The 26,252-nt window shown below is 45.5% G+C and overlaps 1 protein-coding gene across 2 annotated transcripts in view; it reads right to left on the bottom strand.

Annotated features, from left to right (window-relative positions):
- Positions 1-26,252, bottom strand: part of CDK5RAP2 (CDK5 regulatory subunit associated protein 2) — a 180,829-nt gene that overhangs the window by 76,292 nt on the left and 78,285 nt on the right. For both annotated transcript variants that reach the window (XM_060014248.1, XM_060014249.1), the window contains 6 exons: positions 22,278-22,448; positions 18,384-18,524; positions 9,642-9,739; positions 4,681-4,811; positions 3,048-3,157; positions 790-918 (listed from right to left, as the gene is read on the bottom strand). In XM_060014248.1, the coding sequence (XP_059870231.1) occupies positions 790-918; positions 3,048-3,157; positions 4,681-4,811; positions 9,642-9,739; positions 18,384-18,524; positions 22,278-22,448 (780 nt within the window). The remainder of the gene's footprint in view (positions 1-789; positions 919-3,047; positions 3,158-4,680; positions 4,812-9,641; positions 9,740-18,383; positions 18,525-22,277; positions 22,449-26,252) is intronic.

Here is a 26,252-nt window from a genome sequence, read left to right as displayed (position 1 = left end):
TCGGAGCCAACAAACCACAAAGGTGAGCAGAGAGCCAGAGTCACGGGGTGAAGGGGCTCCCGCCGCTTTCCCTGGGGTGGGCTAACGGAATGGGCCCACACCCTCAGTGGGTACAAAAGCCCAGGAACCACACGCGCTTTAGTGCAGACACCAGATCTAACCTTCCGTGGCCCTTCCAGACTTTCAAATGCCACCAGTGGAAAACTCCCATAGTCAGGAAGCTGAATTTGTGGGCTCACGGGACGCCGACTCTGTACTCCCTTCGGGTCGTCGGTACACGGCAGAGTGCAGGGGTTCCTGGGTACGCGTGGGAATAAACTGCACACATCTGGTCAAATCCAGAAGCCAGATGCCGTGGGAGTGACAAGACGCATTTAGAGGATTAATACAAAAAGTAAATGAAAAGTGTGTTTTCTCGTGTGTTTCTCCACGGTAAGGGGTTCATTAAGGCTGCAGCTACACTACCCAAGCTACGTGGGTGACGTGGCAACTCTCCAGGCCCCTGAGACCAGACCAATCATCCAGATGTACCAGCTACAGCCCAGATCCCAGGGCCGGACGTGGAGTCCAAAGCATCACAGAACATCGAGTGTGTCCACGCAGATACGACCCAAACCTGCGGGACGCTCCGACAGACCTGCTGACCTGAGAGGGCCCTCAAACCCCGTCCATGGCAGAGGGAGTTTCAACAGAGACCTCCCAGAAGAGATGCAGCCTGGAGACGTGGGGGGGGGGGGGGTGTTACTCTCTGTGTGATTAGCACGCGAGGACGAGAATATTCTTTCTTACCTCCATCTGATCTGCCGACTCAGGCCTGTCCTCTCCCGGGAAGCCCATGCAGGAGAGATCAAAAATAGTTTTCTTCAGGTGCCGGTTGTCCGCGTACAGCTCCTTCACCAGCTGGATAAGGTCACCGACCTGGGAGATGAGAGCAGGAGAGGACTGACTACCCACGGGTACACTGCTGCCTCCCGGGGCCACGGCTACGGAGAAGACGTCCTGCATCACAGTCACGGAGAGTCAGGTGGCCTGACTCCAGGCCTCAGGCTACCCTGGGTACAGTGAGAAAAACACCAGCATTTCTGTATTCTAACCCCAGCGCCAGACTTCAAGGCAAAGAGATCCTGGGCAAGCTGCCTGGTCTAAGTCTCCATTTCTACATCTGTGGAATGGGTTCCCGTGAGCACTGAACGCGATCACAGTCACAGCACACTACAGCCCTCGGCACGGTCTAAGTACTCTGTCCGTGACGCAGATATGGCCTCTGCCTTGTACTTGAGACCCTCTGGAGGAAAATCCCCCAGGACTGAAACTTCCGAGGCTTGCCAGAGGCTTATTGTACAGCACCCACCTTCCTCTTTCTGTGCCTCTCTAGCACCGTCCATAATAACAACAGTCCTCAGTCATAAAGCAATTCACGGCTGCTAAAATACTCCCACAAGCTTTAGTCAATCGTTTCTTACAAAAATCCCGAGGAGGCGGACAGCAGTATGACTGTCCCCGTTTTACAACAAGAAGCCCGAGACACAAAGAAGTTCACTGCCCGAGGTCCCAGAGTTGGGGTGCCTGGAGAATTCAGTGACATACAACAACAGCCAAAGTGCCCGGTCGTGTGGGCAGCGGCAGCTGCCCGCACAGAGGCAGAGCCGGGCCTGGACTCCCGGTCCAGGGCTCCTCCTTAAGGCACAGGCCTTGCGAGGCGAGGTACATAAGCATCTGAGCAGACACCACCTTCATTCCCTGCAAGCTTCAAATCACAACGGCTAGTGATTTTCCAAACCCTTCTGAAGGGGGTAATCATTAGCCCCTCAAAGAAAGTGGGAAATCCCACCCTGACCACACACAGCAGGTGTCCACTGCACCAAAACATGAACACAACTCGGACCCAACCTCAAGGAGGTTATATCATAGAGGGAAGAAGAAAACATTCTGATTCTACAAACATTCACTAAGTGCCAACAAAGGGAACTAGCTCCTGCCCTTAACACAACCATAGTAGGTACGCGCAGTGGCTATTACCGTGTCTATTTTCTTCATCTTCGAAACACTAACAGATGCCTCAACGCTTCTTGTTCCACTCCTCTCAAAACACCAACATTTTTATAGTTCTCCTTCTTATCTCTTCTGCATCTTACATCTGCTGTTTTTCCTCTCTCTCTCTGCTGAAAAAGCCTTCCAACTAGATAAACTCCTATTCAACCTCCAAAACCACTTCAGGTCTCACTTCTATTGAGAAGTTTCCTGTGATCCAGTGAGTACCTCCCAACCCCCGACAGCTAACCTCTCCTTCTCGGCTACCCCTAAACCTCGCACCTCTGCCTATTACAGCCACCCTTGCACTCCACATTGCCACTGCTCCTTCACATGACTCTCTACTCCACCGGCATGTGAGTTATTCCCAGACAGAAACTCAACCTGTCATACATAGATGGTAATTTTATAATAAATCAGTGTCCTCTGAGCCCACACTTCCTATTCTTATCAATGGCTCTTAGAACCTTGAAATACAAAGCCACTCTAACCACACCAATGATCAACAGATTGAAAACCTTTCCAGTTTTAGAGAAGATTTACTGATCAACCTTGAACCTTTATTCTTTCAAAAAGCATCAATTACCTCCCACTATGTGTGCCAGGCACTGGGAAATCAGAAATAAATAAGATACACTCACTCGCTTTAAGATGTTCACAGCCTAGTGGAGATACAGAAGAATACCCAGCTAATTATAGATCAGTATGAGAAGGACATCAGTGCAGTCAGGTACAAGAAGAGAGGAGAATGACCCGAGGGAAAGGTGGCTAATTCTAGGGGGGATAGAGAGCATTTCCCAGGGGAGACGGAGCCTGGGTGGGGTCCTCAAGCCTCAGAAGGCGTGCATCAGACACGGGGTAGGGACTCCAGGGAACGTACATCAAGGGGAAAAAAGATAGGCAGGGAGAGAGGGAAGAGAGGCGGGGAGAAGGGCTTTCAGAATCTTACACCTCTGATCAGGAACCCAAGAGACAACAAATAACCAACAAAGCAGTGAAAGTTAACAGGTCAATACCTTTTCCTTAAGCTCTTCTTGAGAAAAATGTTCCACTTGAAACCGATTGTGCTCTTCAAGGCAAATACTCAGATAAGATGTTTGATCACTATAAAATGAAAATGGTTCTTCTGCACCAAAAGAAAAAAAAAAGCGGGGAGGAAGAGAAAAAGAACATCAGAAGTAGATCCTTCCCAGACAATTCCCCGTGCAATCCATCTAAGGCACTTTGAATTGGGTAGCGGGGGAAAGGGAGATAAGCACACACAGGGAGTTTAATGCACCACCTTTGGAGCAAAAGTAATTTTCTTCTTTCTCTACAGGCTGGTATCTCAATGTATGGTTTCATCGTGGGCTGTAGGCTTTCACTGTGGCCAACTCTGAATTATAATTTGCATATCCAGTGCTGTACCTGGAGTCCATTCTGAGTGGCACAAGCAAATAGTGATTTTCAATTTAAATGAGGGAGTGATTCTGTTTAAGTGAAAATACAGGAAAATTAGATGTGAGCCTCAAGGGTAGAACTCAAAAGCGCCTGATGTGTTTTTTACCGGCCCCAGAGCCCGCCATGGGAGCGAGCACACCGAGTACAGAAACCGCCTACGAGATCTATGATGAGAGACTCTCGGGTCACCCACGGACGGGTCGGCCTTCTCTGCACCAAAGGTCACCCTCTCACAGGGAGCAACGGTGCAGAGAAGGGTCACGCTGTTCACTGAGTGGAGCATATCCACAAGCATGATCTCACTCAACACGTGTGGGTAAGAGCTGATACGCCTCGTATAGAGGAAAGAGCTAGACTTCGAAGGAAGATGTCCTGCCTCCAATCTGGGTAAATCAACCCCCACTGCCACCTCGGTTTCTTTACCTGTGATGTGACGTCAATGTCTACTCGATCCAGTGGGACAACGGTCAGGAGCAGAGGTGAGAAGTTAAGTGCCTGCCGCTGTGCCTGGTACACAGCGGGCGCTCAGGAAATGTCAAACCTACCACTGCTATTACTGATTGTAAGCAGGAATTACAATCAGTAATGAGGAAGAGAAAGGAAAGGAAGGCTAGAGATAAGGAAAGGAAAACGCCAACCCAGACACCACGGGGCTCAGGTTCTAGCAAAGGAGGGAGCCAGATACAGCTGTCATGAGCACAGCAGTGCCCGTACCACAGGACCCTCCCTAGCTGAATCCACGTGCGGTCATGACAGTGTGAAAAGCGATGCTTCAGCAGGAAACAGAGGTTTCACCCGCACGTGTCTGTGCAGTGGGGCTCTCTGCAGTGGGCACCGTGGTAGGCAGAGCCCAGATGTTTAGGGTGATGAGGGCCACTGACCACAGAAAGGAAATGGCAAGGCCCCAAGGTTATCTGGAGTTAGAAGAGTCAAACAATGCAGAACACAGCAGGGGCAGCGAGGAAGCAGTCCTGCAGCAGGCCCTCTGCGGAATTAACACTACCTGCTGGGCCCTTTGACTCCGCAAGCCGAAGCCAGACAGGTACAGACTAGGAGAGCAACAGTAACACCATCACTGCAAAAAAGCCTTCCCAGACGAAATCCCCGGGGTGCCTCGCCTCCTACCGCAGTCTTAGGACTCTCTTAAAGTTCAGCCAAGTCCCTCCAGGCGGGAAAACCAAAGGGAAATACATACAAGAGAGCACGTACCTTCCCGCCGCCGGATTTCACTGATCTGCTCCTCCAGGGCCTTCTGCAGGTTCTGATAGGAGAGCACATCGCGCTCCAGCCGCTTCCGCAGCGCAAAGATGCTGTTCAACTCAGCTTGCAGGTTGCTGACACTTGGTAAAACAAGACACCGGAATTTTAAAACAGACCTACTTGTGCTTTAAAATGCAAAGCCCAGCAAGCCTTCCTTTGATTTTTATGTCATTTGTGGGTTTTTTTCTGGTTATAAAAGTAAATACGTGTTTATAGAACATTTATAATAGAAACGTATTAAAAAAAAAAAGCAAAAGTTACCATAACCCGACTACCAAAAAACACATGGCAGACTATTTCCTCCCAATCTTTTTTCCCTGAGTATTTCTATAAGGTTGAAATCATTCTGGACATATAATATACTAAGTTGTGCATTTCTCATTTAAATATTTCCCTACATTTTCAGAAATAATTTGCAAATGTCATTTTTAATGACTATATAACATTAAATCGGGTGAATGTCCCACCATTTAACTCATCCCCTATTAGTGGACATTTGGGTCATTTCCAAGTTTTTGCTACAGATGTAGCTAGGTGGAAGTAATTTAATTCCCCAGAATGTTTCTCTGGAATAACGCTTTGCATGGGCTTGGGTATGGAAGGAAGGCTCTCCACAGAAGAGAAGGCGACAAGGAGAACGTCGGCCATGTCACCCCTAAAAGAGGTGGCATTGGAGGTAAAGGTGAGGGGCAGCAGGGACAAGAAAAAAGAAAAGGAGAAGACTGAGGTTCAATAATAGGAGGAAGAGACGGACCAATTTAGGGGTCAAAAGAAGTCTACAGTAATGGGTTGGCCCCTCACAAATGCAGAGTAGAATGGATTTTTATTGGAGGGGTGGTGATGTCAAGTATCACGTCTGGGTCAGTGTAATACGGTACTGACCTGCACAGAGAGCCTGCAAGAAACCAGCAACCCAGAACTCAGAGGAGGCCATGAAGAAGCACACCTCCCAGAATCTGCACTGACGGGGGGAGGACTGTCCCACAGACCTGCCTCCAATGATGCAAATGTTCTGTATCGGCGCTGCTGAATACGGTACCCACTAGCTGAACGTGCCTACTGACCATTTGAAATGTGGCTACATGCTGAGGAACTGAATGCTTAATTTTTTAATTTATATGTATGTAGTCACATGGCTAGTGCCTACTGAACTAGGCAGTGCAGTTCCTCAGGCAGGGCTCCGGACTCCTACTGACATGCACGTGGCAGGAGTCTGAACCGGTTCTCTCAGAGGAACAGAGGCTCCAGCAGACACCTGAGTAACGTAAATATTGTTTCAATGAAAATCTCTGCGCCTAAAGCCTTGTTTCACGCTCAGGGTTAGCTTCTTAAGATGGATTCCCAGCAGTGCAATTACTGGGTCAAAGTATGTGAACATTTTTTGAGACTACGAAAACGCCTTAACATATCAGAAAGCCTTTTTTAAATATCAAGAAATACGTCACTCTGTCCAGTGTCTGACCTATTTTTCCCTGAAAGGGTCCATCAACACTTTGAAACTGCTGGAAGAAGTGTATGAAAATGTGGATTTGTTTTAGGGAGAGGGTCCATGAGCTTTCATCAGACTGTTCGAGAGGGGTCCACAGCCCCAAATGGTTAGGAGCCATCGCTCTGAAATATGTGCGCCACAGACTCAAGCCCCACTTATCCTCCAGCGATTCCTTCCAGCTCCGTCCATCGAACTGCACACATAAATCAACATCTATTGGAAGGAAAATAAACCATTATGTCTAATCTTCTATGCTTGCTGCTTTGAAGATGGTTCACTGTGAAGCAGCCTCCTTGCAAGGGAAGGGGCCCTCCCAGCAGCCTGTACCTAGCTCCATTTCAAGACAATCATAATGATCAATTTGTAAGGCTGATGGAAACCTTACAGAGGTGTCACAGCACAGCACTCGCTTGGATGCGGTCAGGCCGCAGACGCGTTTAACCAGTGGGGGAAGAAAGGAGATTGTTTTAGCGAAGCTCCTGCAATGAGGGCTAGGGAAAGCGACGGCTTCACTCCCTCTTCCATCTTCTGACAGGGTGAAAAGTACACAGCTGCTGCTCCTGCATCTGTCATTTCTGTTTCCCCAACTCCACGATCTCTGCAAGGTGTGAGGAGTCGGTGGAACAAAAGGAGCTTCACTCAGAAAGAAAGGACAGCCCTGAGCCTTCCTCCTTCTGGAGTGGAGTGGGGGAGGAGCCGGAGGACGCACGCCCCCATAGTGCCACCATTCACGAGCTCCATGACCTTGGCGGTCAGCTAAACTGCCCGAGTCCTGCTAGCCTCATCCGTAAAGTGGGGACAGTGCCTTTCCTTCAAGAGTGTTTTGAGGATTAAATGAGATGTTATAATGGAAAGAGCTTAGCACAGTGCCTGACACACACGAGGTGCTCGACAAACATCACCTCCTTCCTTCCACATATTCTGATGACTCCCATACAGCAGACATTTATATGCCAAGCTTTCTGCTACTCCTGAGTTACAGGCGTGATTTTCATCTGGGGATGACTTACACCCCCCAGGGCACATGTGGCAATCCTGGAGACACTGTTGGTTGTCACAACTGGGGCAGGGAGGGTGCTCCTGCCATGTAGTGGCAAAAGCCAGAGATGTCGCTAAACATCCTACAATGCACAAGACGGCCCCTCAAAAAAAGGACAAAAAGTTATCTAGCCCCGAATCCCAACAGTGCTGAGGTCGAGAAAACCTGAGTTAGAGGCAAAGTATAAACTGTCCTTGTCCTCCAGATGAGAGCTGTCTCAGTAAGGGCCTGGGCTCAGGAGCCACGGAGACTTGAGCTCTGAGAATCCCTAAGTGCAGGAGCTTGGGAAATACCCTCAACATCTCCAAGAGCAGATTTCCACTTCTGTGATATGGGGTTGAAGTGTCGGGAAAGGACCAGGCACACAGCTGCCCTTGGTCAGTTCCTCCCTCCCGCTCCCCCTTTCCAACTTTAGTTACAAGTACGTCATACGTCTCCAGAGTCATCCAGCTTTCACTGCCAGTTTCCAGAGAGTGAGCAGTGCTGGAGTTACCCCAGGGGGCTCCACCAGCCTTAGCCCACAATTCTGCCCTCTCGCTAGGGCAAGGTCTGAAGGCTCAAAACCCCCTGCAAGCTGAGTTTATGCACAGTGGCACACTGAGGCGTACGGAGGCTTTTCACGTTGCTGTTAGTCTTAATAAACGTTACCATTTGTTGAGTGCTTACTATCTGCCAGGCAGAATTAGGACTTTACACATTATCATCTCGTTTCAAACAACCCTGGAAGGTAGGTAGGGAGGTAGGTAAACAGGTAGGTCTATAAGCAGGCCAATCTCAATTGCACAAATACATATCCTGAGGCTCAGGGTTAAAAGTGACCTACCCCAGAGCTCAGAGCTGCTGAATGCATTTGACTCTGAAGGTGAACAGGAAACCTTTTAAGCATCTCTATTAGTCACAGCCCTGACCCACCTTGGTCCCATGCACCTTGTTATTCACTAAGGAAGAGCCTATGAAAATCAGAGCCGCCATCAGTGACGCTGAGGAAGCCTGACAGCGGCCACATCCACCCCAGGGCCTCTCAGTGCCCAGAGTCAGAACTGGCCCCCGTCGGCGTAGCCGCACAATTAAACCCGCTGTGCCCATTCCCCCTCTGAGGTTCCCGGCGCTACTCAACCCTTCCCCCAAGTGAAAATGACGAGCAGCTGAGGCTTCTCGAAAAAGCTCACTTTCAGAGAATTTCATCAGCATGTTTTCATTTTCCTTAAACTCGCTTCAGATTAAAAATCCCGAAAACTCATAACTTAGAAGAAATGGGAGGGGGTTCATCCGCGAACACTTCCCAAGTGCTTACTCCATACCAGCCCCCGTGACAGGCACTGGGAAATGCAGACAGCAAGACAGAACCCCTGCCCTGGGGGTGCTCACCTTCTAGGCCAAGACGCAGGCCACAGCAGCCAAGTAACAAAGGGAGGTGAGGGCAGCTGTGAGGGCAGAGGAACAGAGCGGGCCTCCTGACAAGGGGAACCCCTGAGGCAAATCCTCAAGGATGAGGGGGACGCAGAGCAGGGCGCAGATAGCTGCTGAAAGCAGAGACAGGAGACACCCGGCCCCGGAACAGTGAGGACCCCATTAGCGCTGGAGTGAAGGGCAGAAGAGAGGCAGCAGTGAGGGCTGGGTTTTCTTCACTTTTTATCATGGAAAATTTTAGACATTAGCACATGAAGACAAGTCAGTATAATGAGCCCCACACACACACACCTGCCCACACCCCTGTCCCAACAACCAGGGAGCCGTGGCCAATCTCGTTCCATCGGTGTCCCCGCCTGCTCCCTGCGCTGCTGTGCAGTGTGGAAATGAACCCCAGACATCATATCCTTCCACCTGTAACCATCCCAGTGCGCAGAGAGGTGACTCCTCCATGGGAGAAATCACTAAGGCCAACCCAGTGCTGGGCCAAGAGAGGCCCAGATGTGTCACTTGCCCGTGGACACAGGCAGGGCAGTGGCAAGACCACTAGCCTATAATCAGCTCTCCTCCCCACGTCTCATTGCACCAAATCACCTCGGCAATTCTGTGAAGACACCAGTCACTCCGAGTCACTTATGGAAAGTAGGGATAATGATATTACTTACCTCACAGAACAGCAGTGAGGATTATAAGAGATAATACACGTGGAGGCGCTTTCTAAATCCATAATAAAGTATTATAAAAACCTGAGTAATTAGTATTAATGATATTTTTATCCTACATTTGCTGCCAAAAAAATCAGACAATTCCTGCTAGGAAATAGGTATATCTGATTTAAATAAGGCAATCACCATCCAAGCACTTTAAGCTTCCTAAGCAAAGTGGGAAGGCTTCACTGCCTCCGAAACTACCAGCATTTATTCAGAATATGTGTGTTACGCATGCACGTGATGCCCAAACAGAAACCCTTACCTGTCTGAGTCCTGCAGAGATTTCACCAGATGTGTATAGATGTCCTGCTCTTTCTTTAAGACCTGAATCAGCTCTTCATAGCCTAACTGTTGTTTTTCCTGAAAACGACAATGGGCATCTGTCATTAAGAGAAGAATTTTGAAAGCGCACATCCTTACATTATGCAAACACATGTGGATAGTTCTGGTTTATAAATCCAAACAAAGGTGAACCCCTGTGCCTGGCTCCGGATCAGGCTGCAGTCAGAGGGCACCACCTGCAGGGGGAGTGGGGAATGACCGCACATCACTCACGGAGGAAGAAAGCTGAGCGCTGTGCTCCCGACAATACCCAACTGCCCTTCGTGAAACTTCCTCTGCCCTCCCCCCAGCCCCAACCCAGCTCAGAGCTGCTGGTCATTGTTTTCACAAAACTACAAAGAATGCCCTTCCACGCTTGTTCTTGCTACAAAGAAAAGAAATTCATCAACCAAAACCTGACAAGTTTTAGGGACAAGGGACTTACATTAAAATAGTAGGGGTCAGGTGAGCCACGCTTTCAAGGCACCATGAACAGACTGATGATAAAGAGATCTGAGGGGGACTCTGCCACTTACTAGCTATGTGACCTCAGCTAACCAGCTTAACAAACCTCTGTGAGGTTCAGGCTCCTCATCGATGAAGTGAGGATGTAATTTTGTGAATTTCACAAATGTGAAAATTTTTTTAGAGTTCAAATTTCGGCTCCGTCACTTCCTGGTTCTGGGACCTAAGGAAGTTACTTACTAGAGCCACTTGTAAAATGCTGGACAACAGCCGCCACCACCTTATGGAGTTACAGAGCAGATACAAGTTCAATTGTGTGCTGGAAGGAATCAAGGATCCCAGGGGAAATGGCCAATTCCAGTACTGATGCAATGAAATTCAAAAGCAATCCACGTCTACAGCATTCTGTCACACCAGAAAATAAGGAAGTGTTTAAATAATGGAGCACTGTCAAAAGGATACAGCAGCCAGTTTGAAAAGGCCAAGCCTGGGACAATTGAGCATCAAAACAATGATAGTAACACATTATAACCCACTGAGTGAAACAGAAACTCACATCCACACGGACATGAGTAAATGAGTACATGGGAAGAAGAACGGGCTTTTCTTTACAGAACAGCTAATAAATGTAGAAGGAATAATGGAATTAGAAGAATCGCCATTTGCTAACCATCATGGTAAGAAATTATTCAGCCACAAAACATAAAAGGAGGCTAAAACTAACGGGTGAAAGTTTGAAGAAGATCAGCATATTTACATAGACTCAAAATACCTCCCCTCAAATACTTACTAATTACAAAGGAAAAAAGAGTAACTGCATAGTCGAGACACCACGCAGACACCACCTTCACAGAGTTAACCCAAGTCAGCATGGCCGGTAATGCTTAGGTAACAAAGCTAAGCCGTGTACTGTCGGACAGGACACACCGAGGACACAGCGCTGGTCCTGTGACACTCCTGCCAAGGATGCCTCACCTGAAGCCAGGCACCAAGAAACATCAGACAGACCCAACGAAAGGACACTCCACGGCAGAACTGGCCTGGACGCTTCAAAAGTCTCAGGGCCGTGAAAGTCAACAGACTAAAGTCTACTAAATGCAACACAAGATCCTGAACTGGCTCCTTCCACTACAAAGGGCTTTACGGGACAGCTGGTGAGACACGAATGAGCCTGAGGGTTCGATGGTAGTCTGAGGGTCTCTGCTCAGTCCCTGGCTGTGACGGCTGTGCTGTGTCATACAGGAAAAGGTCCCTGCTGACACGAAGTACACACTCAAGTATTCAGAACTGACAGGGCTTCACACAGGCAACTTACTCTCCGATGGCTCAGGACAAGCAAAACCCTTTACTCTTGTAACTTGCCTATAAATCTGATATTATCTCAAAATAAGAAGAAAATGTTAAAATAAAGAAGTAAAGTGTGCAGGACACCTGGCACAGCGCCTGGCGCAGACCAGAAGCTCCTTAATGCTAGGGAGACACTGGGTCAGTGGAGAGAGAGGGGCTGCAAGCAGCCCTTGTGTCTCGTGGACTCAGCCTGTCGCCTGAAGTTCAGATAATGACCCAGGATAGGGCTTCCAACCCTAATGAAAACTCAAACATGAACGAGGGGAAAAAGGTACATCTTTATTGCCGCTAACCTCTAACTGAAATTGAGCGTTTCCTTCATTTAGGGGTTGAAGGAACACTGTTACTGCTACAAACCATAGTAGTACTCGGTGCTTTCCTGAGATTTTGTCATCAAAAGAAATAGTTACTTTGTATATGTTGCAAGTATCTCAAAATATTTATTCCCATCACTACCTCAAAACTGCAGCAGCCACTCTGTTCACCACTAGATCTTGTTATTTAACACATTAATAAAGAAGCACCATTTCTACAGCTGATTATTTTTTTATATTTTGATAACCAAATTTCAAAATAAGTGGTTTCCTTTATGATCCTGTGCACATATTTTGTGCATTTAAATACTTTTCCAGGGAAGAGGTCCTTGGCTCCAGCACACTACCCAAGGGATGCAGATGGCAAAAAGGTTAGCAGCCCCTGACCCAGGAGAACGCTGCTGTGCTTCTAGCCCTGAACGAAACAAGGCAAAGGCACCACCTGCCAACTGAGGGTTTTAAATGCTAACCCACCAGCTTGGTCATGAGAAGCTGGCCACCCACACTGCTAGAAATGTCAGGCCCTTTTGTAAATCATGCCACATGACGCTGGCACAAGGAGCTCCCACCTGCCTTCTGTACACAGTCACCAGTGTCAGCTCCCACCCGTACACACCGCACGTAGACAGAGGGCCCCAGGGGAGCGCCTGGGAGGAACTCACCCTGGGATCAAGACGAAGAGGCTACCATGTCCTAAGGATGTCAGCCGTGGTACAAAGTGCTCTCCAGCATTTTCTCATTTAATCCTCACAAACCAGTGAGCTCAAGCATTACCACTCTCCCCATTTTGGTGATGAGGGAACCGAGGCACGGAGTCAGGGTGGTGAGGCAGGGTGTGGACCCAGGCAGCCAGGCTCCAGGGCCTGTGCTCTTTGGTCCACCCGTGAATGACCCATGATGGATGCAAAGCACTGGGAGTTTGACAAAGGTGACACAGTCGCTGTCAGCCACATAAAGGCCAGGCAACAGTGACGACGAAAATAAGAAAAACCTACTGCTCCTTGAGCATCTACCACCAAGGGCAGGGACTGTTAAGAGCGTGTGACCTTATTAGCTGTGTGACCTTGAACAAGTTACTCAATCTCTCTGTGCTTCAATATCCTCATCTGTAAGTAGAGGTAATAATTCTATATATCTCATAGGGTTGTGAAACAGATTAACTGAGCTAATCTATACAAAATTCTCACAGGGATGCCTGGCACAGAGTAAACACTTACGGAGTGTCAACCATAACTACCATTCCTACGCTCCAATGCTAGGCCAGGTCCTTTACATAGGTCACCTCTAACCACAGCAACGACCAAGGAGGTATATTAATCTTCCCACTTTTCAGATGAATAAACTGATTCTCTGAGAGGACAGGTCATGTGTTTTAGTCCATTCAGCTAATAAGTGGCAGTCAGAATTTGTGCTTAGATAAGTAACCAACCAAGAGAACTAGGAAAAAACATGAATAAATGTGGACCTCAGGTGGATGTGGGAGACTCAGCTGTGGGATGTACATATCCAGTGAAAGAATCCCAACCCTGTATATATATACATATATATATATATATATATATATATATATATATATATATATATATATATATACACACACATACACATATATATGTATATATATATTTTTTTGGTTTTTTTTTAATTTTTTTGTGGTATGCTGGGCCTCTCACTGTTGTGGCCTCTCCCGTTGCGGAGCACAGGCTCTGGACACGCAGGCTCAGCGGCCATGGCTCACAGGCCCAGCCGCTCTGCGGCATGTGGGATCTTCCCAGACCGGGGCACGAACCCGTGTCCCCTGCATCGGCAGATGGACTCTCAACCACTGCGCCACCAGGGAAGCCCGCGACCCTGTATCTTAACTGGATCACCGTGGGCCTGGCTGGAAGCCCTAGAGGACTGCCCACTGCGGTGCAGGGCCTGGGTGCCCAGCTTGGTTCCCCTCTCCTCCTTTCAGGCAGCCATTCCAAACCTTCACCAGGTTTTCCAGGTCACTGCTCACCTCAGCCCCCACCCTCCACCTGCCAGCCGGCCACACCAGTGCTTGCTTTCCTGCCCTTCCATCTCCGTGGAACCAGGAAACTCCCTCCTCCTCCTCACAGACCACGCTCCATCAGTCGAGCCCTCTCCACTGACACCCTCCATGGTCCCTTACAGAGACCCTCCTCCAGCCCCACGGCACCCTGGTTCACCTTCACCCGGAGCTCGTGTACCAACCACGTGTTCACAGGCCTGGGGACCCCTTGCGGGCAGCAGCACCCCGAGCCAGGCACAGTGCTTGCCACAGATGCTCGCTGAAATGATGATTAAAAAGGTAAGAGGGGAACACAGGGACCAATGTGACTCTTCAGAGCAGAGATTCCTGTGGCTATTTTGCATAATGGAAGTCAGAGTGAGTCAACGTCTTCCTAGAAGCAAATTGCTCACCCATGTTAAATAAATGAACTCTTCAGAGCCATTTGGGTCCCATTGCATCAATCACCTGCTCCCCTGCGCTGAATCATGCCCCATTAGAATGACGTCACTTGGCTCCCTCGGCAGAGCTGGCAAACCAGTGGGTCTCCTCGGCACAGAGGCAGAGAGCCAAGTGGCCCAGAGGGGGCCCCTGCTCAGCAGGAGCAACCAACCCCCCTGTCCCCTACCCTCTGCCCGCCATCCCCACTCTCCACCCCCGCCCTCCACCTTGCCTCTCCAAACAAGACAGAGCCCCAGAGTCTACGACCCTTGGCATCTGTGAGACTCGCCGGTATGTTCCCGGTAAATACTCCCTTTCATTGTTGTTTTGCTCAAACTCCTCAGCGTTGGATCCTACAGCTTGCAATCAAAAGAACCTTAACAAATACACTCACATTATTTTTAATCCTCTCAGGAGGTAGGCATGTAACTCCCCATTTACAGATTAGTAAGGTGAGCTTCAGTGAGAGGAGGTGACTTGCCCAAGATCACAGAGCTAATAAGCGGCAGAACGGACATTCTGACACCAAAGCCGAGGCATTTTCTACTCCACCATAGTTTCCTCAATGACTTGAAGGAAACGTATGTAATGGGCAGACCACAATCTGAAGAGGCAGCAGATATGTAAAGAGAGACCTTAATGGCTCACTTCTTGGTAATCAGGGCAATTTAGTGGCCTGACAGATGGTGTCTATTTCAGTAGCTATATCACAGCTCTGCAACAAAGACATTTATTTTAATACTCAGGAAATTCAGCTGCAATGTCCCAACCATGTCAATAGCCAAACTATAAATCTCTGGCTGCAGCAAGTTAAATATGGTCAGTGTGTTTTACTCTCTGTTCTTCAATTCCCTGGTCATCTAGCATTAATTCTCAGGATCACACATGATTAGAAGGAAAACAGACTGGCCAGAGCCAACGGAGACATCATCACCGCCTCAAGTTCTTCATAGAAATGGGGATATGAGGATATCATATGGGGATATGAGGATATCATATGGGGATATGAGGAAATGAGGATAAACCCCAAATCAACACAAAATGGCCAAGGGCAGAGCAGAATAAATCCGTGTTTCCTACAAAGAAAGAACTACAACCTGAAAAGCATACCTTTCTTGGGGGGAAAATACCGTAGGCTGCAACAGCTGGGGTTTCTTAAACTGACACCTAGAAATTTTCAATTCCTAAATGATCATTTATAACCTTTTATCCTCGATTTGCAATTACTCTTGCAGAACAGAATTAAAACCTTTGCTAAAATATGTAGGTATTTTGCACAGTCATTTAAGCATCACCAGGATCTAAAATATGACTGAAATGCCCATGGGATGACTTTATACTTGTGTTTCTAAGAAGTACAGACAGCAGCCAGCACAAAAAACTAAAAAACAATGCGGTACAGATGATCAAACTAGTGACATGAAATATTAAAATACTCTGTTAGTAAATTTAGAAACATTCTGTTCAACATTTAGACACTTTTTACATATCTAAAACATGATTCAAAATAGTAAAGTTTAACTAAATGTATTCAAATTAGTGATCATTTGTCCATCTAAAAAACCTGATGGGCTTCTATCTTGTTTCAAAACAGACTGTGCCTCGTGAAAAGATGCTCAACATCGCTAATCATTAGAGAAAATGCAAATCCAAACCACAATGAGGTACCACCTCACAGCGGGCAGAATGGCCACCACCAGAAAGTCTACACATAATAAAGGCTGGAGGGGGTGTGGAGAAAAGGAACCCTCCTGCACTGTTGGTAGGAATGTAAATGGGTGCAGCCACTATGGAAAACAGTATGGAGGTTCCTTAAAAAGCTAAACAGAGGGCTACCATATGATCCTGCAATCCCACTCCTGGGCATATAGCTGGAGAAAACTCTAATTCAAAAAGGCACATGCACCCCAATGTTCACAGCAGCAGTATTCACGATAGCCAAGACATGGAAGCAACCTAAATGTCCATCGACAGCTAAATGGATAATGAAGATGTAATGGAATGTTACTCAGCCATAAAAAAAGAATGAAATAATGCCACTTGCAGCAACATGGATGGACCTAGAGATGATCATACTAAGTGAAGCAAGTCAGAAAGAGAAAGACAAATATATGATACCACTTATATGTGGACTCTAAAACAATACGATACAAATGAACTTATTTACAAAACATAAAGAGACTCACAGGCATAGAAAACAAACTTATGGTTACCAAAGGGGAAGGGGGGAGGGGATAAATTGAGAATCTGGGATGAACAGATACGCCCTACTATATATAAAATAAACAACAAGGACCTACAATATAGCACAGGGAACTATATTCAGTATCTTGTAATAACCTATAATGGAAAAGAATCTGAAAAAGAATATATGTACACACACACACACACAAACACACACACACACGTGTATAACTGAATCACTTCACTGTATACCTAAAGCTAACACAACATTGTAAATTAACTATACTTCAATTTTTAAAAAACAGTTAAACAAGACTGTGTCTGATTATGGGTTAACGTGCATCTTAATATCCAACTAAATTTGGTCAAAATAAAGGAACTATTCACAAAATAAAGCAACTAAGTCACAAAACATTAGCCCTCTGAGATTTAGTTACTGGACTTGCCCAAGGTCACTCAGGTGAAGTGACAGAACCAAGAGAGGAATCCAGGCCTCCAGACTTCCGGCCCAGCCCAATGGCCAAGTTCTCGCTGACATTCTTATTCAAGAGGGATGGCAAAACGCAAATCCACAAATGGTCAGAGTTAAGAAGGAACTCCCACCGCTCAGGCAGCGGTGTGCTCTAGGACCAGAGCTGATACGGAGCGGATACACAGTGCAACAGCCGGTACTGGTGCTAAAATACTGAAACACGTCTACACCAGTTGTAAACTAACCCCTGATCCATGCACCCCAACCACCCCAGCCCCTCTCCAAGACCAGGAACTACAGGGTTGGTGCCTGGCACAAGAGGAGGCCTCCGGGACCCCACTCCAGCCCTAGCGCCTGAGTCTGTTCTGATGGCTGTGCCCGTGCTACACTGGTTGTTAATTATTTTGAGAATCATCCTTCACAAAAACCACAAGTCATGATCAGAGTCATTCATCAGAGAAAAATTTGCATAACAATTCCCTGTTTTCTGAACGTATGTACTTAATTAAAGCCAGGCTTAAAAAAAACCAACAAACCTTGGCCGACAGTGAACGCCTTTCTTTCCCATCTCTGGCTGCCTAGCTGTATTACAGGCAAGCTGCACGTCAGAACAATCTGGACGCATCTCCACAAACCAATATCATCAGTCATTCAATCAACAAACGTCCACTGAGCCAGACACTGGGATTCACACACGAACACCAGTTCCCTTCCCCTGAGGTGCCTCCTGGGGTGCGCAGGGCTCCAGGGAGGGGAAGCACCAAGGCGGCTCCATAGGGCCAACCCAAGGGCTAAGCGCTACGGTGGATGGATGTGCAAAGTGCCGCACAAGGGGGTGGACAAGGAGACGTCGCATTCAGCAGGCCAGGCAAGGAGCCCAGAGAAGGTGACACCAGAGCGGCAGCCCTAGGGGTGTGCAGGAGCCACCAGGTCAACAAGGAAGAAGAAGGCATTCCAGGCAGATGGAACAGCATGTGCAAAGGCACAGAGAGGTACAAACACGGAGTTTTCGGGAATCTGCAGGAAGTGAGGTGTTGTTAGAGATGATGGGGAATGAAAGAAAAGGAGAATGGAGAGCTAGCTTGGGGCCAGATCACGGAGGGCCTGCTGTGCCCTTGTAGGTGTGCATGGAAATGTTCAACTGGAAAATGTTCTTACCTCGAGATTACAGAGTTCTTGAGAGAGTTGCCCCCAGGAGGGCAAACATGAGGCTCATCTTTGAACAAGCTCTAGTTTCTCGGTTTCCCGAGCAGTGCAAATACTAACACTCAGCTGAAGGATACTAATCTGTAAGGAGGAAAGACTGAGAACCCCTCCTCCTACCTGCTGTAAGCTCATTTACCAGCACAAGGGCCTTGGAGGATCTTCAGGTCAGAGGAGTCATCAAATATGTGTCAGGAAAGGATATGAATTTGCATGTGAATGTCCAATTTCAGGCGGGCTTACCTCGGAGAAGATGCTTTTGCTGCCTGGTGACTGAGAAGAGCACTTTTCTGTTATTAAGTCTTCACTCCTGAAATCGAGATCCCCCGCAGTCATTAAATAACGGTTCTGCTGTATTGCTTCCAAGTCTTTTTCACTGAATTTCTAAGGAAGAAAACAAATCATAAGGAAGTTGTCATCAAGAAAAAAATACTAAGCGATGGTCCCAAACTCTTTAAGGGAAGATTTACTGTTTTTCACAATTTAAACAATTTCCACCATCCCCACATATTAGGCACTTACAAATGGTAATGCAATCCCTTTGTGCATTATTACAACCAGGAGCGCAGCACGCCAGCAAGGCACAGGCAAGGACCGTGGCAGTCATTACAAACCTCCCCTCTCGCCACCACTGGGACACCTCCCAGCGGGTACAGAAGACGAAGCCCAGGCTCTGGCCCCACGACCCAGGCTCCAATCCTGGGTCCTCCTTGGCCAGGGTGTGATTTCTGTTTCCCATGCTACAGGGTTAGTGCAGTGATTAGAGGGACCGTGTATCAAAACCCAACAAAGTCTAGGCACTCCTGAAACATTACAAATTTGACAAAACTTGAACCGTCCATATCTACGAGGAGATTTGACTTCCAGGAAGAAAAAGGCAAGACTGCAACTACTTTGGGGGTCTGGTCACAGGTGAAAGCTCCTCCTTCACGATGAGACACCATACAGCCCAGTTCACCAGCTCCTTCAGACGAGGTCACATCCAACGATACTACAGGCCTGGAAACCACTTCTCTGGTCTTTTGGCCAAATTCAAGCACAGAAATCTATTCCTAACAATTTAAAACCTGGTAACTCCTGCACTAGGTGTCCGTCCACTCTCTGTGGGAAATTAAGGGTGAGAACCTCATCTCATTCCTAATCACCCATCAGAATTAACTCATCAAGTCAAACATTTCTAAAATAGCTGAACACAAACAAGAAAGTAGAAGCAATTTTTTGTAAAAACCCATTGAACTGTAACAGGAAGCACTGGGAATCAAATAACCAAAACAGAAATTCTAGAATTACCATCATACAGTTGTGCTTGAGTTACAATTTTCATTTTTATTTCTTAAAAGTCCAACTATACATACACATTAACAAACGGGCCCACAAGGCTTAGAAGGGAACAGCCACCCCTAGCTCGCCACTTCTCACCTCTGAGTCCCACTCGCAGAAAAAAACCGCTTTTGACTCTACTGATTTCTGTTATTTACTTCCATGTTTCTACACTGCGCTCCTATGCTCACATGGCTTGATTTCCTAAGGTTAGATTTTATTAACTGGCTCCTGTCATAGAAGTTTAAGGATGCAGCTCTCACATCATCCACCCCCCGACGCTTTTCCTAATAGTTACATCACGATTTTGGTTAAATCAACATTCTGCATTTACGTGATTATGGCCACGCACATACTGTCCACAGCCCAGCCAAATGGTGTTCCATGGCGACATTTCCATTCATGTTTAATTCCTTGCTTTTCTTGGAATTAGCAACAACTGCTTTGTTGTGTTTACTTAGTTCATAAAACTGAATTATGCACTTAGTGTTAATTTATCTCCAAACTTACAAATTCTTCTACATGGAGTCAAGACACATCAGGTAAATGATGGGCTCTATTTCAGTTTCTTGAAAAAATCCCAACTAAGCCCTCCCTCAACGGCGCAAATCTGGGCTTCTGTGTAAGTGGCTGGGATCTCCCTTCCCCACATGCCAGGTGAATTCCCTACTTTCTGGATCCCATTCTGTGTTACTTCCTCGTTTGTACGGACTCGTCCTCCAGCAGTTTCCTGCAAGGAGCACATGGAGGCAGATGAGTTTAGGCATCAAATACCTGAAATTGCCTTTATTCTGCCCTCATTCTTGCTGCCAGCTTGGCTGACTACAGAATGCTGGACTGGAAACCACTTTTCCTCAAAACCCTGAAAGCACTGCTCTCCTGTCTCCTGGCTTCCAAGGTTCTTTTTTTTAACATCTTTATTGGGGTGTAATTGCTTTACAATGCTGTGTTAGTTTCTGCTTTATAACAAAGTGAATCAGTTATACATATGCATATGTTCCCATATCTCTTCCCTCTTGCGTCTCCCTCCCTCCCCTGGCTTTCAATGTTGCTGCTGAGAATTCTGATGTCATTTCGGGTCTGGATCCTTTGTATGGGACCTATTATTTTCCTCTCTCTGGAAGCCTTTCAGATCCTCTCTTTGCCCCTGTGTTCTGAAATTTCACAATGACACAGGATTGTGAAATTGCGATAGATGTCTTTCTTCATTCACCGTGCCAGAAACAGAGCAGGCCCTTTCAAGGTAGAGATATCTGCCCTTGCATTCTGAAAAGTTTTCTCCTATTACTTTGAACTTTTCCTTCCCTCTGCTTTGCCTCTTCTATCTTTCTGGAACTTTTGTTCGTCATATATTGGAGCCCTTGACTCGAGCCTCTGATTTTCTTATCTTTCTTCTCTCATTTGCTCATCTTTTTGTTTGTTTCTGTGTTTAACTATATTTTCTGGAAGATGTACTTGACTCTCGTGCAACTTTTCTAACTCTTTTATTAGACTCTTTATATCTGTAATCATACTTCCAATTTCCAATAAGGTCATCCCTCTTTTTCCCAAATATCTTTTTTATCAGATCCCGAACTCATTTCTTATCTGAAGATGTTACAGTACTGAGTTTTTTGAAAAGCTGTCTAGTTTTCTTCTCCGCCTCCACTGTTTGTTTCCTCTACGTAGCTTTGTTCTGTCTTTGTCTTTCCTCTTAGACGCTTTTCTCTTGTTTGAGGAACTCGGGCCACCCACGTATCTTTAAGGGTAGAAGTGTCCAGAAGCTCTGTGAGTGTGGAAAAGGTACCTCAACGGCAGCCTCACTGTGAGGTGATCAGGCGGGGACTCGGCTGCTTGGTTGAAGGACCCCCTACTGTCAGTCAGCATCTTTCAGTCTTCTGGGTCCACAGAGGACTCTCCGTGCTGGTACGCACACTTCCACTCCTTCTCACTGAGGGATCCACTCCTGTTTTCAGCTGCACCTGGTGAGCCCCAGGCCAGAGCTTCTCTGGTTTAAGGTCCCCACAGAGTAAACCTCCCATATAGTGCTGGTGACAATAAGGCCACCTAACTGCCCAGCATTCCAGCAACCTCTGTTGCTGACAAAGGTACCAGGTACCCCCACTGCCCGCTGAGCCTTCCTGGGTTCTGTAGGATTAATCAGCTTCTTCTTGTTGGCTTTTCATCCCCAAGACATGAGGCAGACGGGAGAAAGCTGAATCCTATGTAGTTACCACTTATCATTCAAACAGCAACCTGCCCTTCCACCATTCCCATTCTCCTGGTCCTGTGCGTTTATACCTTTTCACCCCTTCACCGTCACGTTAATGAGGCTTCAGGAGGAAGCAGTGTTAAACACACATGTTCACTGCACCATGGTTACCCGTAATTCTGAGCTGAATCAAAAATCCAATATACCATCAAATGATAAGGGTAGTCCAAGACAAAAAAGGAACAGATAGAAGAAAAATACAGAGGAGTGAGACAGCATGGCACAAAGGAAAGCCAGTACCGCAGCAGAAGGCTGGCGCTAGAGCAAAGCAGGCCAGGGCCTGAATCAGGCCCTGCCGTTTACTAGTCACGTGACCCAGGACAACTCCCTTCTCTTCTCGAAGCTTTCATTTCTACAAACTTACCTCCCTGGTGGCTGAGGTCCAAATGGCATAAAGAAAGCTCTACAGCGCTCCGATAAATAACAGTGAAGACCACAGTCTTTTTTTGCCCAGCCTTACCTTTTTATAAGCATTCCTGTAAAAAAGTTTAAAAAACAAAGCAAAACAAAAAAAACCTATGCCGAAGTCAAAAGATTTAAATACAAAAGAAAAACTGTTGTGGTACCTGAAGCAACAAGTCCTTCTGACTGGCACTTTCTGTTAGACTTCTGATCACTTGCTCTTGACTGTGCAATTTTTTATTACTTTCATTCAAAAGACTCTTGTAACGATTCTCCACTGCTTTCTCTCTTTCATTCACTTCACTGCGTAATTTCTCAACTTCATTTCTAAGGTCCTACCAGAAGAAAAAAGAAAAAATGGAATTTACTTGACAAAAGTTTCAAGGTAATCTTTCACCTGTTTACCTTACTGCTGTAAGAGAGCAAGCTAAATAGATATATTTAACAAACGTGAGCTTCCTTCTCATTTAAAGTCTTATAAAAACCAACTTTTAAGAATAATAAATTTGGGGAAAGCTTCAATGCACAGACATTTATCACAAAATTATTAACAATACTGAAAAACCAGAAAGAAACTAAATGTCTAAATCTAGCAACAGAGAATTAATTATAAAAAGCATATGGTATAAAAAAATCACAATTATGAGTAAAAACAAAGCAGGATACTATGTAATATGATGCGATTGTTTTCTAAGCGTTTACACAAAATATTGTCAAGGCTATGGGGAAACACAACAAAATAATGACTGTATCCCCAAGTAGAGCGATTATGGGTGACTTTGCATTGATTTTCATTTTTCTGAGTTTCTAAAATCTCTAAGTCTGTATTACTTTCATAATCAGAAAAAAAACTGTCTTAAAAAATGACATTTATAATAACATGGAAAATGCTGATGTTATATTGTTAAGGAAAAAAACAGAAAACAAACAGTATACAGTGTGATTTTTAACTACCTCAAAATCTGTACTATTTATAATATTGAAGCACTATTCATAACAGCAAAAGGCTGGAAACAACCCGGATGTCCACCCACGGAGGAACAAACTCTGGTGCATTCTCACAGCGGAGCACTCTGAAGCTATAAAGGAAAAGGAATGAGGACTCTACAAATATCCCACCCTCAAGTAATCTTCTAAACATATTGCGCAGGTGGGCATGTGGGGTGGAAAGTGGTGTGGACCCCAAGAGAAAAAAAAAAGTATGTCTAGCATACTGCCATTTATTTAACCATAAATAATGGCTGCCTACACAGAAAAGGAGAGAACAAGGTACAGGAGAGAGTAGACTCATTTTACAGATGTGCCAGTGAAGTTGTTTAAATGTTTAGATAATTATTTTAAAAATAAAATAATAATCTCCTATAACTAAAAGCAAAAGAAACAGAAAAAGAATTTAACTGTGTATCAAGGTGACTGGTTAACCAACCAGAGAGGAATGATCTCAGTAACGTAAAAGCAGACTAATTTGTACACCCCTAGTGGGATATTTCTCCAATGTCAAAGGGATTGCTGCAAAAATCGTAAACTGCTTTCAGTAATCATGTTGCAGGAAATAATATTCGTATTGTTACTCTGAAACTGTGTGCACAGATGTATACATATTTATTAAATAAGTAATTATCACTATCATAAGAACCAAGCCTCAGAGAAAACAAATACAAATATAAAAGAAGTTAAAACATGTAATTCTCAATTTGAATTGGAAATACGAATATGAACTTACATTTTATTTCTTTCCTTTCACTGAAGAAGCCTAGAATCAGTATCCTTCCTAGCATGCAGGCTGTAGTCTCTAAATATCATTGCTCACCACAAAAAACCAACAGGGTTCTTTAAAACAGTGGTTCCCAAAGTGTAGTCCCTAGAACGGAGTTAGCAGCAGCACCTGGGAACCCCAAATGCAAATCACTGGGCCCTAACCCACACCTATTAAATCAGAAACTCTGAAGGGAGGGAGGGAGGGCCCAACAAGCTGTGTTTTAATAAGCCCTCCAGGTCATTCTAAATCACACCAGAGTTTGCCTTATAGAAAGGGATGATTCCAGGCCTGGGGCAGGAATATATAGTATGAGCTCAGACATCTTATCATGTCAGAAAGGAAGGAAGCTGTCAAAGACTACACATTCACGTCCAGAGAACTCAGGAATCAACTCGAATGAGCTTTTTCACTGTCGAAAGATAGGACAATTAGAATATCAAGGATAATGACAATGAATTAAAATACATCAAAAATGTTAAAAAGCTATGAGTTCATAATAATTAAAAAATAAAAAACCTTTTGGTCACTGTGATAGGCAGAATTACGGCCCCCCAAAGATGTTCACATCCTAACCCCCAGAATCTCCGACTATGCTGAATTACAGGGTAATAAAAGTTGAAGATGGAATGGAGATGGCTAATCAGCTGACCTTAAAATAGAGAGATTATCCAGGTGGGCCCAATATAATCAAGGATCCTTAAAAGTGGAAGAGGGAAGCACGAAAAAGACTCCACCAGCCATTGCTGGCTCTGAAGATAGATGGGAGTCACGGGTCTAGATGTGCAGACAGCCTCTAGAAGCTGGAAAAAGCAAGGCAATGGATCTTCTCCTGGAGCCTTTAGAAGGAACACAGCCCTGCCATGGTAAGACCCATTTCAGGTTTCTGACTTCCAGAACCACAGGGCAGGTGTGTGTTGGTAAGCGGCCAAGGGTGTGGTGATTTGTTACAGCAGCAACAGGAAACTAATACAGTCACCTTTAGAAGGTTTTAGGGAATTCTTCCGTTGTCTTTCTTGTATGAACTACACCCCAGAGTAACTAAATAGACAATGAAAAACAAATTTTTCTTCATACAAGTATACAGCTATAAAAGAAGAAGGAATGATGAAATTAGATTATCACCATTTTGCAAGCAATCATCCACGGCTAGTAACATCACAAAAACAGGGACTAGCAGATACAGTGTACCTCCTGCTGGAAGTACAAATGACCACCTATGGTGTGATCTTGCCAAAAAATTAAACCTGAATTTGATCGTGCACCTTATCTAACTACCAATTTACTAGAAATGAAAGTCAGCAGAGAAACAAGTTGAATGACGTTACAAAAATACAATCAGCAAAATCCAGAATGTGGAAAACAATAAAGGACAAAGGACCCAACTTATTCAACAAATAAATTTCAAAGAAAAAAAAGGAGAGATAACCTGTAGATTAAATAATAATTAAGAAAGTTAGGGAAGGCTAGTGTGAACTCACAAATTCATACTGATTCTACTGATTCATTCTGAGTTCATTCTAGCTTCCTTTTCTTAATACGCACACACAAACACACGCACACTTGCTCACACACAGAGATGGACATAGAAATAAATACAGATGTGTATGTGCATGTATGCAAACATATTTTCAAGCTCTGTCTACTGCCAAGGCCTAGAAGTACTGACACCCCAGTAGTAATGAGGATACCTGTCATTCAGATCTTGGTTCCTAAATATCATTCTCCAATAAAAGAAACCAGAGATCCTTAGAGAAATGGTTGATTCCAGGATTGGGTTAGGGAAAATACAAGAAGAGTCCAGGACATCCTGTGACCCTAACAAGTATGGAAGTGCTCAAGAAATGTTAAAGACACAGGAATCAATTTGAAGGAGTTCCCAATGGCCATATCTGGGCCAATCTGAACAAGAAAATAAAACACGATAGTAACAGCTTAACAACCTACAGAATAGAACAAATATCCATGAGTCCATACTGATATAAACAACTATACAATAAACAACTGCAGGAGAAGGGGCAGCCCTTCCTTACAGTCGAATTACAACTAATAAGTGTAGAAGGAATGATGGAAAATCACCACTAAGCAAACACCACAGTAATGACTGTTGTAGGTAAGGGTCATCAATAAGATGCTTAAAAGTATGAGGAGAAACAAGACATTTACATAGTGTCAAAGTATTTCCCCCAAAATACTTATCACAAATGGAAAATAGTAACTTTACTGCGGAGAAACCCAGGAGACCCCCACCTTAACCAAGTGACCAACACTAACTGCACCAGAAATAAGATGGACTGACATTATGCACCTCCAGATATGACATATCTCGTCTATGCTATTCTTGCCAAAAATGTATAACCTCAATCTAATCATGAGAGAAACA

This window comes from Delphinus delphis, chromosome 6 (genome assembly GCF_949987515.2).
Source record: "Delphinus delphis chromosome 6, mDelDel1.2, whole genome shotgun sequence".
Lineage (NCBI taxonomy): Eukaryota > Metazoa > Chordata > Mammalia > Artiodactyla > Delphinidae > Delphinus > Delphinus delphis.
The sequence above is the reverse complement of the archived record's forward strand: the minus strand, read 5'-3'. Positions and strand labels throughout refer to the sequence as shown.